Here is a 16,654-nt window from a genome sequence, read left to right as displayed (position 1 = left end):
GAAAGCATAGGTTTCCAAAGAGAACGTTTGCCAGGGAATTTTGAAGCTAGATTGGGAGGAATTTCCAAATTGCAAGAGCTGTTCAACAATAAACAGTCTGCCTTTCTTCATTAAAGATGTTCAAGTAGAGTCTGGATGACCATCTGTCAAGAATGTGGTGACATAGGACATAGGGAGCCCTATCTGGAGATGCCAGGGGAGTGAACCTGAGACCTTGCACATGTAAGCGGATGCTCTACCACAGAGCTATGGCCCCATCGCCAAAGGGAAATATCTTACAGAGCTCACACATGTAGTCTCCCATTCAAATGTAAACCAGAGTGGGCCCTACTTAGCAAAGGGGACAACCCATGCTTGCTACAGTTTCCTGCTCTGCTCTTTAGTACATGAGCCAGCTGGGGTGGTTGGCAGTGGTCCCTCTAGTTTTTCCCATCTCTGTGCGGAATGAGTTGTGTTCTGGGTGGCAGTATCAAGACAGTGTCTGCTCATGTGCATTCAGAACGGGGCCTTCCTGATTAAACCTGAGCGGGATCTAAAATTAACTCCGTGGACATCAAAAAGCTCGTGAGCACGCGCACACCTTAGAGGGAATACTGGTGGTTGGTACCAACTGGCGGGAAATGAATGCTCATTGTGATTTTTGACAGGGTCTACACCCCTAGAGATGGAAAATAGGTAATAGAATTGTACTCCTTTCAGGGAGTTATCATGCTGTTGGCCTGCTGTGGCCAAATCTTCAATTATATTTGAATAGCCTTTAAGCATTTAAAAAACACACAAACTACTATAAGATCTATCAATGTTGTCAAGAGGAATGGAAAGAAAAATGGGCAGGAATATCTTCCAAAGATTATTCCATGGAGAGAGTACTACATCACTGTTATCCTAACCCTACCCTACCCTACCCTTTTCCTCTGTTCAAAAATGACAGAAATTTTACTCTGATTGTTTTGGGGGTAGGGATAAATGAAGTGTTGTCACACACAGAAATCTGCAAGTGAAATATGCTATCACCTTTTTTCCGTCTCCAACGGAGTGAACATTGCCAGAAATCATGATGAGCATTCGTCCCCTGGGATGGTACTGATGGCCAGAATTTGTGTGCCTGGTTCATGGATTGTATGGCATTCAACGAGAAGACCTCCAAGGTCTTGAAATTTAAAGTTCTATGATTCTATGAAAGTAATATGCTGCCCTAATATAGAAATGAACCGTCTTAAAGCTCATGTCGCAATAAACTGGTTATCCCCCCCTTAAGGTAAGATATTTGTGAAAGCCCAGCCCTCTGCTACTACTACCGCCACTACTTATATACCGCTTTTAAAAAAGAAGTTCTCAAAGTGGTTTACATAGAAAAGTAACTAACTAACAAGATGGTTCCCTCTCCCCAAAGGGCTCACAATCTAAAAACAAACACAAGGTAGACACCAGCAACAGTCACTGGGAGGATGCTGTGCTCGAGTTAAATAGGGACAATTGCTCTCCCTTTTATATAAGAGACCTGCCACTTTTACAAGTGCCTCTTTGCTCAGCTAGAAAGTATCCTCAGGTGACAGTGGTGTGGATATTTTCCATTTGTCCAGTGGCAACAGGAAGAGGTGTATTCAAATGGGAAAGACCCACCTAGTTGGCTGTGCCCGTGTCAGCACCACATGGGATTACAACAAGGGGAAATGGCTCCCATGCTGCTCCAGGTGTGCATATAGGAAGCCTTCACTTCTAAAGTAGCACAGAGCTATTTGTTTCCTTTTGATACAGCTCAATAAAGCAACATGCTAGGAGAATGCTAACAATGGGGACATTGTTGAAGCAGCTGTAATAAGACAAAGTGATTTTTCTACAGTCCAGGACCCTGGCTAGAACCCCTGCTGAGCAAAGCGGCACCTTTTTAAAGGTGATTCTTTTTTATTGAGCAGCAGGAAAGCAACTGCCTCAGTTCTCTTCATCATGCGGTTGGCCCTGAGAGTGGCATGATGAATCTGGGTATACAGTGAAGAAATCTGCGCTCATTCAAACAACAGTCCTGATTCCAGGAGCACAACATCAGAATGCAGCTGCCAGAATAGTTCACTTCATTGATTTGGTCCCATGCATCTTCTCTGCCTTCGGGTCTCTCATGCAGACCTTCGGGTCTCTCATGCCTTCGGGTCTCTCTCATGCGGGGGGGGGGGGGGGGGGGCTTCCATTGCCAGCAGTAGCAGATGGAGCTCTGTAAATGGAATGAGCTTGTTCCTCTGCTCTGTTTGCATGGGTGACGGAAGAGCCCCACTTATATAGGTGGGCTAGATTGACGCAATGTGTTGAGAGGCCTTCATTACAAAAAGAGAGTCTCCAGTATTGCTAGCTGTAAGACCACCTTCTGAATTTAAAACGCTTTAAATTACATTCAGATGTATAATGCACATGGGAATCATGACTGTAATACATAGAGGTACTATTTTGTTATTAATTATACTTAACAAGATGTTTATAAAGTCTATGAATGAGTGAAATTCTATCCTCACTGAGTCAATGGGAAGTTTCCTATTGATTTAAATAAGGTCAGCATTTATCCTTCGGAGTTCTTTATAGAAACCATAAAGTAGGATAGCTAAAAGACATTAAATAGCCTGTGAATGGATGAAGGACAGAGTTCGATTTAGTATGAGATAAAACCTCCACCATGTGCTTTTAATGGTCAAAGAATACTGAATCTATCAGTTTGCAAAGTGATATTGTTACAGTGTGAAATACATCATCATGCAAACAAAGATTAATAATTACCACATGCAATAGAATCAAAGTGCTCATAGTTTTGTGAGCCAAGCTCTATCTCCTTGTGGCAGGGTAAGAATTTTGTGAGTGACATTTTAAGTTGGTGTAAATTTTGCCTCCCAGGAAAAGCTGCTTGAATGTCCAGACGAAGATAATTTCTGAGCTAAATTAATAGGGGGATCTTCCAAGCTGAGGATTATACTTGTATGTATGGCAGGCCTGCACAACATAAGGCCCAGGGGCCGGATTCGGGCCACGGGGGCTAATTAACTGGCCCCCAGGTATCCTGCAGCAACACAGGAGCTGGAAACTGCCTTAAAGTGCAATCCTGTGCATGTTTTTTCATTAATATGTTCCATGGTGTTCCCAGCAAGGCTTACTCCCACGAAAGCATGCCTAGGATTGTAGCCTGAAAGCAATGACTGTTTAGGGAGAGGAGAGGCGTTGGCATTTATTTTGGGCTGGCTTGCACTCCAGGGACCTCACTGACTCAGCAGGTGCAGGACCTATTTTCTGGCCACTATTTTTTGGTTAAAACTATGGGTCCATTGACAGGGGGGAATAGATCCACAAGTACCTAATTATTTGTTTAATTTTAATGTAATGTGCTAAAATTGACTTTGGCTCTGCACGCCAAGTTGTGGATGGTTCCAGCCCATTAGGGCATTTGAGTTGTGCAGTCCTGATGTATGGTGAGCCTGAAGCCTGCTCCCAATCTTACTGCAGGTGGAGGAAAAGAAAGGAGTCAGAACCTTTTGTAGCATTGGAATAACTAAGTGTGGATCTTCAAAATGCAAATGGCAAACCTTGTTGAAACCTGTCCACCAATGTGTGTGTCAACAGTTTTTCAAAAGAAATAGTGGTCCAAGCCATTTGCCCCTAAAGATGTCTAAAGATGGATGGAAATCTTCTTCAGAACCCCAATTCAGGTTAAATCCCATGCAGCTATTCAGCTATGCGAGACAACATTTTAATTATTATTTACTGCTGAATAGAAGTATCTTTGCACCCTGGTTTCAAACATATTTCTAGCCTTATTTCTCATTTCCAGAATTCAAGCCAAGACACGAGAATTTCGTGAGAGACAAGCTCGGGAAAGAGACTATGCTGAGATCCAAGATTTAAACAGGACATTTGGATGTGATGGTGACTCGATGTATGCTGGAATTGCTTCATATAATTCCTCTACAAATAGTGGCACAGTGAACAATAGACCACAGAGCCCAAGGGAAGGACCAACGGTGGAAGCATTATATGCACAAGTAAAGAAAGCACGCAATTCAAAGTCTTCACCTGCAGACAGGTAGGCACCAGACTTCAGTCAATATTCTGCTTCCAATGTCTGGTTTGTAATTTTTTTTCTTTTTTCTGCCATGGGAGGTGACTGTTCATCAACTCTAAAGCCAGAACTGCATTTTATTAATGGCTTTTTAAAAGCCTTTGTGGAGAAAAATATTGAATTTTCACAAATCAAGTCATAATGGAATGAGCAGCACAATCTTTTCAGATGATTCTAACACAATTTATCATCTTCTAGAAATGCATTTGGACCCAAATTACACTATTTAGTATAATTCAAATTAAAGTCACACTTGGAATGGCCACTGGTCCAATTATCAGCCATCCTTGTAATATGTTGTGGTGTTTGTGGGCAGTATCTGTCATTTGGTTTTCTGGAACAGTGCCTGGTCGAATGTTTCAATGCCCTCATGTGCTTATCATGTGGCAGGGTGGGAAGGAATCATTTAAGCCAATGTTTCTGGATTCCCAGGCTGGGGCTCTGCACCAACCCTTCAACTGCTTCAAATCAATTTCTTCAGTAAAGCAAAAACAACACAGAGAATTGGGTTGAATGGTCTAGACAAGGGCAGTCTGGCAACAGTACTGTCTTAAGTGAAACCCTATGTTTGTGTCTCTTGGGCCCTGCATTGCTCTGCTACTTTACCAATCATTCTTGGTGTCACAAGAAATAACACATAACGGAGCTTTCCCAGGAGTTGAATGTGTGTTATCCAGTTTCTAATGGAGTTATTCTATGGCATGGTTAGAGAAAAAAATTGCCATTGGAACCAAAGGTTGTTTTCAAAGTTTTTATCTGAACAAAACCTGTCCAGAATATGTGTACCATTCTTGAGGAGCCCAGATTGGACCATTTCCAAGTTTGCAAGATGATCATTGTGAAGCCATAACAAAGATTATGTTAGTGCATTTAGGGTTTATATACATGTGTTGCTATGGTGAATTCTATAAGCAAGTTGGATAGGCAAATGCTAATCAAAACAAAGCCCCTCTTGCTTTAACATTAGCAAAATATCTGTCATTATGATACAAGGGCAGACTACGTATTGAGGGAGAACTTGTGAGTTGCAAGGACCCTTGGAAGGTGTAGTATTGACCCCTGCAAGGATCCTCTACGGTTGGGGAATTTGGCCCTTAGCCCTTTACTTTTCTTCATTGCAAGGAAGTGGCAATAATTGGTTTTTAATCTTCCAGCTTTATCTGGTGGCTCTTTTTCTGGAGGCATTTGCTTGCAGAGCACTAAGTGGCCAGGTCCAGCCCTGCTGCTGGAAGGGTGTGGGGAGCTGTAACTTTTATTTATCAAATTTGTATGCCACCCCAAACTTCCATCAGACATTTGTGCAAGGACTGTAGCTCAGTAGAAGAACATCTGCTTTGCATGCAGAAGGACCCAGCTTCAGTCTCTGGCATCTCCAGGTAGAGCTGGAAAGACCCACCTGAAATGCTGGAGAGTTGCTGTCAGTCTGTGTAGACAATATTGTGCTAGATAGACCAATTCTACAACCTAGGCATCACCACCACCACAAAGGCCATGTTCCAGTTCACTGCCAACCATACCTCTGAACAAGGTGGGATATGCAGTAGGGATCAAACTGAAGATCTCAATATTTGGGGAGTTTCATAAGAGGATGAAGTGGCAGCCCTTAAGGTATCTAGGTCCTAAATCATTTAGGGCTTTACTAATAACAGCCAGTACCTTAAATTGTGTCTGGAAGTGAATTGGGAGCAACTGCAGGTGGTGTAACAAAAGAATCACTTCATCCCTATAAATGAGCTCCCAACAACAGCCTAGACTCTGCATTCGGGACTAGTTGTAGTTTCTGGTAACTTTTAAAGGGCATCCCTATAGATATGGTATATGTATACGAATCTTAAATCTGTGTGGATGTATACTAAGCTTAAACCCCAAAAGTTAGAAAGTCTCTGGCGGCCAAGCTGGAGGACTGGGGCTCTTGCCAAGACAGTGAGGGAACAGGGTGCATCTGCTAGTATCCACCCTTCTGGCCCAGGTGGTGCTGGTGAGGCACTCAGTTGGTTCAATACGTCCTTCACAGAGGCCTGGTCTTGGGCCTAGTCCAGGGAGATCCGCAGGGAAGACCTGAGTGCTCACTGGCTCAGGTAGGCTGCCTTGGGTGCTCAGCTCACTAATGTTCTTGAGATGAGAGTCACTGTCCAAAGATATGCCAGTTCCCAGACCCTGCAAGGCAGTGGGCACTTGCACAGATTTCTGGCCTTGGGTAGGGCTCTGCTGCTGGGCCTCTTGATGAGGAGATACTATAGGCGGTGTGTGTGTGTGTGTGTGTGTGTGTGTGTGTGTGTGTGTGCGCGCGCGCACTGCATGGCTCTGCCCTTCTTTCTCATTGAATGCCAAAGGGTTGGTGTGAATAGGTTATTCCATCATAGAAGTAATCAGTCCTAGAGTCGAAGAGGGGGCACCACAGGAAGGATCCGGGAGACCCGTGGCGCAGACAATCTATCTGGGGTCAAGTTTACTATAGAACAGAAATGAATGAAAACTGAATGCAGTTCGGTGTACTATATGTTGTTTTCTGTGCCAAAACAAGTGTTCATTTGCACAAACATTTTATGACAGAAGTGGCCTGCCGTTGTTTACAAAGGGTTGCTTACAAGATTTATTTAATTTTTAATAACTTATTTATTTATTAAAATAGTCAAAGAACAAAGCTTGATTACATCTCTTGAAACATAGAATAAGGTAAGAGCTTTAAAGTGATTCAGAGATCAAGAAAACGTCTGAAACATGGAAAAAAGTACTAAAAGAGAGAAAGAAATAGAAGATTACTTCCACCTGCTGGTCTTAATGCAAGCATAATTACAATAGATATACAAGATACACATGTGGACAAATGTGTTGGTACCCCTCCACGAAAAAAGAAGAACTCACCATTGACTCTGAAATAACTTGAAACTGACAAACGTAATTGGCACCCATCATTGTTGATTCCGCATTGAACAAAAATCAGACTTTGCTTTAGAGTTTTGATACAACAGAATATTTCAAATAATAACACAAATGAAAATGGCATGAAACATAAAATGTACACACGCACACACAAAAAGGGGAAAAAGGAAAAAAGAAAGAACAAAAACACAAACAAAACAAAAAAACATGAGGACTTCCATCTCATCATTAGAACAAGCATCAGTTACAATACCCAAATCTTGCCTGTAATTTAATTGTTCTCACCCCTGATAAATCATACGAAAATCAGCTGTAGGGCATTTAAAAAACTTTTTTGTTACCACTCAAAAGCCTGATATCCATTTTATAATATGTTTTAGGTAAACAAGAAGAGGGTCCCACTCCCTTTTAAATACTTCAAGTTTATTTATTAATAATGCTGTTAGCTTTGCCATTTCTGCCAACTCTAAGTATCCAATCCTCTTTACTAGGGCAATGGATGTCTTTCCATTTGTATGCAAATGTCAATCTTGCTGCTGCTGTCAGATACATAAAGAGGATCCAGTATTTCCTAGGCAATGAACTGTTATCAATACCTAATAGTATTGTGTCTGGGCTCTTAGGGAAAGTCATGTTAAACACTTTCTTAAGCTCATTGTATATTAAATCCCAATAGCCTTTAGACTTATTACAAGTCCACCATAAATGTATATAGGAACCCTCCTCTGTTTTACTTAGCCATTCTTGAGTGCTTTTAGCTGTGTGTTTTGGGTCATTATCCTGTTGGAGGATCCATGACCTGCGACTGAGACAGAGCTTTTTGACACTGGGCAGTACGTTTTGCTCCAGAATGTCTTGATAGTCTTGAGATTTCATTGTTCCCTGCACAGCCTCAAGGCACCCCGTGCCAGATGCAGCAAAGCAGCCCCAAAACATAACTGAGCCTCCTCCATGTTTCACAGTAGGTATGGTGTTCTTTTCTTTGAAAGCTTCATTTTTTTCGTCTGTGGACATAGAGTTGATGTGACTTGCCAAAAAGCTCCAGTTTTGTCATTAAAAAGCCAGACTGGAATATGCTACAATGCATATTGACAAGCCACAATGCTTCTGGGAGAATGTCCTTTGGACAGATGAGACAAAACTGGAGCCAATTACGTTTGTCAGTTTCAAGTTATTTCAGAGACAATTGTGGGTTCTTCTTTTTTCGTGGAGGGGTACCAACACATTTGTCCACATGTGTAGAAGGATTACAAATCGAACCCAGATCTCGGGAACAAATGATAGCCTTGTCAAGTGTTAAAGTTTATAAAAGGTTCCTAAACAAGCATGAATGACTCTGTTGAGGCACTGTTCATATAAGCAGTAACCTTGGAGATAGAAGCATAATCCCATAATTTAAAAAATTAATCGTCTAAAGATGAAATCACTGAAGAGCGCCAGTTAGTAGCATATAAAATCCTAGCTGCCATAATCATGTATAAAGATAACTCAGTAAACTTAATGGAAATATAAGGTTTCGTCATATTTAAAAGAAAGAGTACTGGCAAAAAACGGAATTTGATTTCCAAAATTTCTCCATTTTAGAGTGAATTTGCTTCCAAAACGATTGGGCTTTGCTACAAGTACACCATACTGTATATGATAAAATGTCCCCACTTGTTGATTACATTTCCAGCATTCCTTTGGGAAGCTATTATCAATCTTATTAATAATCAATGGGGTCATATACCACCTGCAAAACATCATATATCAATTTCCCCTTAAATTATTACTTAAAGTAAATTTAATATTCTTCTTCCATTGATATTCCCAATCACAGATATCTATCGTTCTGTTGATATTCTGCATCCATTTTATCATACATTCTTTGATCTGCTCAGTTCCTGTCTCATATTTCAGTAACAACTTGTATATTGCACTCAACATATGATCAGTTTTCTGATTAATTAAATCTTCAAAATCAGTTAATTCTCTGAGTCCTCCCCCCTTGTCTTTGTAACTCTTTCTGCACAATCGAGCTGTTCTGAAAATATTGGAACCATGGAGGTTTTTGAGCCAACTCCTTTGTAAGCATTTGGATAGATTTCACCTTAGTCTTATCTGGAGTTAAACTCTGTAAAGTATATGAATTAGATTTAGCGAAACATTCATCCATTGTCGCAGCTATATTTGTTCTATGCAATATTCTGATATTTGCAACAGTTGTTTGGGGATACCAAGTTTTGTTTTTCTCAAAGTGTTACCTCTTCATTTTGGGCACCACCACCATTTAAAAAAATAAATAAATCTAGATGGAGTTTATAATAGGCTTTATTTTCCTCTGTCATACCAAGCAGTGTCTGGGGAATCACATTCCTGTAGCAGAGGCTTTTAGCCTAGCTAAGAAGTGTGTTGCTGGTATGTTTTACATCACATGGAAGAAAACACAAACCTTTGATCAATAATGGTGTGGTTTTGTTCTGTTTTATATTTTTTCATTTTAGATGGCAATGCTATATAATTGCTTTTAAAAAATAAATAGCTATGGTTTAGCATCCAGAGAGAGAGTAAGAGAACTCCACGAAAAGACAGCTGCTAATGGACATTTACTGGCTGTCGCTGTGCCATCACTTCCCACCAAGAGTGCATTGTCCTCAAATATAATTGAAGTGAAATAGGCACTGTGCTGTTGTAAACCTAAATAGCTTCAAAATAGTAGACTAGAGTTCCCCAACTTGCTGTGGACACTTTAATGGAAACATAAATACCATAATCATATGTTTTTTGCATTCATTTTGCTATTAAAAAGGGGGGAAATCTGTCTGAAAGAAGAGACCTCCATTAAAAGTGGAATCAAGTTGTGTCATGGGAATTAGGCTGAATTTATTTATTTTTTTGGCCAGGGCAGAGGGAGTAGGGAGAGAATCCATCTTGTCCTTTTGTCTAACATGTATAACGAAGATATTGTTTGTTTAAAATTGTCACATGCAATACTGATATGCGGCTGCCACAGGAAAGCAATAAACCATTTTATTTTGCCTTCAACTTTTATCTGACAATATTTACCTCAGCTTAACTTCAAATAGGATCAAATATAATTTAGAAGAACACTGGAAAGGAAGAAAGAAACCTGTTCTCTGAGACCTCTATATAAAACTAACTTTCTAAAGTAGTCCAAGTCATATTTTAGAACTCTAGTAAAATATTATACAGTATTGCAATATTGGGGTAAATATTGCTTAAATGTGGAAAAGCAAGATACCTGAATATTGTATTGCTTCATTATTTGTAATGTCAGTTATGTGAATGATCCTTAAAGTCTGAGGTACTGCTCACTGCATATAAATCTTTGTTTTTCCCCAAACCTATAATAGATGGAGATATGAATTATTACCCAGGGTAACACTTTCTGTAAGTGCTAAAAATTTATTTTCTCTCTCTTATAATAGAGAGTTACGACAGTTATTTGAGTAGCTATGAGGTAGTAATTTAGGACAGCTATAGTAAAGTGAAAGACCACAGTTTTATTACTAACCCCAGCTGCAACGCATTCTGGGATGAAATGTTTTGGATAAAACTTGTGGTTCTGTTAACTTTTATTCTTTGCTGTGGTAACTCATAGATCCTACAATGGGCAAGCTTTTTTAAGTTAAGTTCCACTTCGTTCCCTATGTTGGTCCCACTTAGCACTTTTAATGGAGCTGCTAGAAAGTACGTGGGTTCACTCAGAATAGCTAAGAGTAATGTTGTGTGAGGTTGTTATATATATTACATGTGCCTCAGGCCTCTGAAGTTATCACAACTGCTGATGGCTTCATGGACAGGAGTTCCCATAAACAATTTCTGGGCTGGGGTCTGTTCCCCCTCACAAAGGCCCATGAGGCAACTCACCTTCCCACTGCCACTAAACCTTTCTACTAGGAAATGTTCTCTAATGGATATGGGTTGCGTTAACATAGCCTTTTATAGCATAGGCCTGGAACTTTTAATACTAAGGAACAGGGCTTGTGAAACAGGGCTTCTGAGTGAGCGGATATGACAGCAACTTGGCAATCTTGAGCTCCGGCATTTCTTGTTCAACAAGTCAAGCCCTGTCAAAATATTCCCTTCCACATTCCCTCAAAAATCCTCATAGACAGACCGGGGTCGAAAGAAACATGATGCTAATTTCATGTGCCTAAAGACACTTGATGACTCCTTGTCATCAAACAGCCCTCCACACGTGCACACGCATGTGTGCGCACATACACACACCAAGTAGAACAACTTTTGAAATGGAGGGGAGATTCCAAAGCAGTTTGTTGTGTGGCATGGAGATTTGTGGCTGTTTAAAGAAGGCGAAAATTACAAATTCCACTTGGCAAAAGTGATCTTTTTGAGATTACATTTTTCTTGGGCTTACTGTACTAGAGAATGCAAAAGTAAATATTAAAGATGATCTCCCCTAACAATTAGTGATGGTTTTGATTATTATATTTTAAGCCAGCTAGTACATCCTTCAGTTCCTCACAAAGGTACCTATGTTGAAGTTTTGGTAATAGGCTATGATAGACAGCTGCGGTTCTTGAATGCACCCCAGGCTTTTCTTTCTGGATCCAATGGAGGTATGCAAAATTGCAGTTTTGTTCTCATAGCAAATGTGCCAGAAGAATCTTTCACCATGGCAAGTAAACACTGGCTGAGGAGAAAAGGCACCCATCATGAGCCTGAGTGAATCAGCCTTCTATCTGCTTGGGATAGCTACTTCTCTATTTTCTGCCTGAATGAAAAACTTTTATCTGCAGTTTAGTGCTTTTCTGTTTTCCCGCTGCCCACATCATGAACCAGCAGCCCCTCGTTGGTCCCCCGAACAGACTGATAAAGACTATTTGCCCTTCTGCAGACTCAGAGTAAAGGAAGCAAGAGGTATCACTAACTTTGGTATTTAGTGGTCTTAGGTTACTGCTTCTCCCTTCTGCCAACATGGATGCAATAAAAATCCACTTTTAATATAAATTCATGAGGATTTATGCAGAGCCCCTATTGTGAGGTATATTTGCTGTGACTCTATCCAGTGTTTGGGTTATGACTTTGGAGATGTATTGGGGAGGATTCATAAAGAGTTTTATTCAAATATCTAGAATCTTTCTGGCAGCTGATATGGCTGTGAGAACTACTCAACCTTGCATTTACCATGACGCATCATGCCTTGGGCGGGGGGGCTGCTTCTTTTATTGCTTTAATGAGCTTTGCACTATAATCAAAGGACTGGCAGCTATTGGCTTGTTCTTTAAGACATATAAATGGGAGAATGTATGGCAAGATAGAGAAAGGAATGGGCTCCCCCTTGAGGTTGCAAAACAGGAAAAGACTAAGGGGTCCACCCAAGAGTTCACCTTATACCTGTATATAAAATAACTGAAGGTCACTTAACAATAATTCTTTATTATGAGCTAGCAATTGCTCAGTTCAGTTCTGCAAATGTTTTACTTAAGCGCAGCAGCTATCAGTAGCAAGCTGAGAGAATTCTGAAAAGTACAATTTACTTCAGGAGTGATTCAGAACTTGTCACCCTTAATCAGTGTAATGCCGCAATCTATATGCAGAAATGGAATGATAAGGCATGCTGTTGCCAAGATCTGAAAGAATAGCTTTTGTTTTGCTCATCTCACAAAATGCAACTGGTTAATAAAGAAAACCTTGGGAATCAAAAACAAAATTTGAGGTGCAAGTGGGCAAATGTTTGCTATCGTGAGGTATCTGGGTTTAAAAGCATACAAGCCAAACAGTTGTGTTAGCATACAGTTCTTTGCTACTTCTTCATTTGAACTCCAAAAACCATCAGGAGCTAAAGTATTCTGATAATTTCCATTCCAACTGTGCTACAACACAGTCTCTAGACCAGGGCTGCACATCTTTGGACCCCCAGCTGTTTTTGGACTACAACTCCCATAATCCCCAGTCACAGTGGCCAGTAGTCAGATATGTTGGAAGTTGTCCAACATCTGTAGAGGGTTGAAGTTGTGCAGCCCTGCTCTAGACAGTGGGCTTATTCTCACAACTGTCAGCTGGGTAGGAAAAGCATCCAACCAGCCTATTAGAGTCATGCATGCTCCAAAAAACCAGTGGTGTCTCAGCGAATATCAAGGTAGGAGGAGGGGGAAGAGATCGTGTGCTAGCCCCGATTTGGGTGAGATGGTGCGGGGCCGGCCTTTTCTCCATCCTCGATAAAATGGGTAAACTAGAGACCAGTGGGAGGAGAGCTGATCTTGTGATAAAGGTAATGTGTGCTAGTCGGTTTCAACTCCTGGTGACCACAGAGCCCTGTCTTTGGTAGAATACAGAAAGGGTTTACCATTGCCATCTCCCACACAGTAGGAGATGATGCCTTTCAGCATCTTCCTATATCACTGCTGCCCGATATAGGCGTTTCCCATAGTCTGGGAAACATACCAGCAGGGATTCAAACCAGCAACCTTTGGCTTGCTAGTCAGGTAGCAAGCATGAATTGTCCCCTTTGCTAAGCAGGGTCTGCCCTGATTGCATATGAATGGGAGACTTGATGTGTGAGCACTGTAAGATATTCCCCTTAGGGGATGGAGATGCCCTGGGAAGAGCATCTGCATGGTTCCAGGTTCCCTCCCTGGCATCTCCCAGATAGGGCTGCAAAAGATTCCTGCCTGCAACCTTGGAAAAGCCACTGCCATTCTGCATAGACAATACTGAGTTAGATGGACCAATGGTCTGACTCTGTATATGGCAGCTTCCTATGTTCCTACCTCAAGGTGCAGAGAGGTTCTGCATCTTGAGGTATGACCAATATTGGTGAATATGATACATCTTTGTTGAGAGTAGCTCTAATTCAGTTTTTTTTCCCCAAAGCAGAGTCCAGTACCATCTTCTACAGCAATTCAGAATAACCCAGTGATTATTTTGAGATGGTATGGAAAGCAGTTAAGGTTTCTCCTGGAAAGAACTGACAAAAGAATTACTCACAACATTTTTGGCAATTGCACCTTGAGATCTGTTATCCTTTTGTCCATCTAGATGTGCCCCCATAGCCACTGTTAGGGCACCTGTAGAGGCAGTGGCAACTGCACAGAGAAAATTACATGTAAAGGAAGCCTAAATATATGAGCACTACGCATTCCAAAAACAGATAAATGGCTGTCAAGGAAGGGATGCATCTAAGCTGTGTTAATTAGCAAGATGTGATTTAAAGGTTGCTGAAATCAGAAAGGCTTATTCATTTTTAATCAATAATCACTCTCCTTAATATTTCATCAAAACTTGCTGATTCGCCGACCACCTCCTCGTCTTTGATTCATTATGACTGCAGACATAATTTAATCTCTCCCCCACTCCCTCTTTTTCTCATTCAGAGAGATCTTCTTTCATCTCTATGACACTGTGAAGATGTTTCTAACATTCATAGACTGCTAATTGATCTAACTTATTAAAAACTGTAGTTAAGACTCAGACGTCTGTTCGAAGGAAGCATTTCTTCCTGGATTATTGTTTTTGTTATTTGTTGCCAAAGTTTTATTTCATTCTGCATACTAGATATTAGGCCTGTTCAACACAATCATTTGAATCTAGAGGCCCTTTCACACATTATGTTCAACACTCATACAATGGGTGTACAGTGTACACAGGTACAGTTATTCACACATGAACACAGTACACTTCCTATTTGTATCATGCATTTGAAGGGCCTGTACCCAGGTTCACTTTTAACATGAATGCATGTACAGTCATTCACACAAACACATGTAGGAGTGTACAGACATCTGTACACTCATACAGCATAATGTCTGAATGGGGCTAAGGTTTAACGTGGGTTACCAACATCAGTGTGATTGTTCGAACCCATGCCAAGGTGGGAATTTCAGACCATAAACCATCTTCTCATGAGCTCACACAATCACTTCAGTGTTGGTAACCCAGATTAAACCTAGATTCAAACTACTTTGTGAATAAGCCTACTGAGTGACTACACACATCTTTCTTTTTCATACATGCTAGAAATGAAAGATATTTCTGGCTTGCCCCCTGCTTTATAAAACTGAGTTGTATCCATACATGTATACTATACAAATAGAAAATACTACACTTTACAGAGGCTCACAAACCCCTTTCGTGCATAAAACTTGTTATCTTGGTATTTTCAGAAGCCAGATAGAAAAATGTGCCTAAATGCCCCGTGGAGTTAACAGTTTCAAACTAGCTACTTTGGGAATGAGAACAATATTGACAAATCAGTGAGAATGAGGAGGATGGAAAGGGTGAAGCCTGAGTTCATGTGGTCATTGATTTTAGGAGATGTGAGCCAACTGATTTGAACGAATTACTCAACATCTCTCCTCAGGTACACTCAAGATGCTGCAGCTCCTGCCAAATTAATCTCTGGTGCTTAATGTATAGAACCAGATAACACTAGTGGGATACTGGTTTCCTCATTCGTTCTATATACTGTTCCAGAAGAGTAAATCAGAAGAATTGTGATTCTCTATCACAGCGCTCTGAATTGAGTCCAAAAGCAAATTGGTAACCAGGATAGCTGATATCAGACTGGAGTAATATGAAATGATGAGTCCCTCACCCCAGACAGCAGTCTGGCTGCTGCGTTCTGAACCAACTGAAGCTTCAAAAGGCTTTTCAATCGTAGTTCCACATGTAGAGAGATGTAACAAGGGTGTGGATGACTGTGGCCAGGTCTGTTTTCTCCATGCAGGGATACAGCTGCCTACCAGCCAAAGCTTAATTTCCACCTTAATGGAAATTCTGAAGTTGATTTTGCTTGAACCACATTTTCAGACATGCTTTCATAAGCTTTTGACTTGTACAAGGGAGTGTTAATAGGGATGTGCTTGGGATGATATTTGCATTCTGTTCCAAGCACGGAATGGAACACAAATATGCCCAGATCATTCCATTGGTTGTTCCAGTAGAACGAGCTTGGAACACTTGAAACATTCTGAGCACCATTTTGGACTCCAAATTAGCACTCTTCTGGCCTCTGCGCATGTGTGGCAGCCATTTGCATGGTGGTGCTGACCATGCAAATGGCTGCCACACGTGCGCAGAGGAACATTACGGGTGCGGAACATTCTGCTCACCCTTAAGTGTTAATGAAAATAAAAAGTAACAGTTCTGAAATACAAAAACTACTAAGTACTGTATTTACATGCATCTAAGACTAGTTTCCCCCCAAGTTCTTTGGCGTTAGAAATCGGAGTGGGTGGAGTTATGGCTTAAATTCAGATACTTCTTTCTTGCAGGTAATTACATGTATATCCCACATTTAACCTCTATTTTTAAGGGGAATAATAATATACAGTGGTCCCTCGACTTACAAACTACTCGACATAAGTATTTTTCGAGTTACAAACGGCAGTTTTAGATCCGGTTTTAGATGCGGTTTTTTCGACTTACAAATTTTTAGATGGGGTTTCCTCGACTTACAAATTTTTAGATGGGGTTTCCTCGACTTACAAATTTTACATGCGGTTTCCTTGACTTGCCTGCCTGTTTACTGCCTGTTTATTCTTGAAAAGAAATGTTCCTGTGCAGTTTGCAAGCCTTACTGGGGGTCTGGGTCTTTTTTCTAGGCTCCGGAACGCATTAATCCGTTCCCAATGCATTCCTATGGGAAACCGCTTTTCGACTTACGAATTTTTCGACTTACAAATGTGCATTCGGAACGGATTAATTTCGTAA

At 40.8% G+C, this 16,654-nt stretch overlaps 1 protein-coding gene across 9 annotated transcripts in view; it reads left to right on the top strand.

The window, feature by feature from the left end:
* PARD3 (par-3 family cell polarity regulator) overlaps positions 1-16,654 on the top strand; it is a 766,284-nt gene that overhangs the window by 609,645 nt on the left and 139,985 nt on the right. For all 9 annotated transcript variants that reach the window (XM_053261606.1, XM_053261605.1, XM_053261600.1 and 6 more), the window contains one exon: positions 3,806-4,057. In XM_053261606.1, the coding sequence (XP_053117581.1) occupies positions 3,806-4,057 (252 nt within the window). The remainder of the gene's footprint in view (positions 1-3,805; positions 4,058-16,654) is intronic.

The sequence above is a fragment of the Hemicordylus capensis genome, chromosome 6, assembly GCF_027244095.1.
Source record: "Hemicordylus capensis ecotype Gifberg chromosome 6, rHemCap1.1.pri, whole genome shotgun sequence".
In the NCBI taxonomy this organism is placed as follows: domain Eukaryota; kingdom Metazoa; phylum Chordata; class Lepidosauria; order Squamata; family Cordylidae; genus Hemicordylus; species Hemicordylus capensis.
This window is presented reverse-complemented; position numbering and strand designations above follow the sequence as displayed.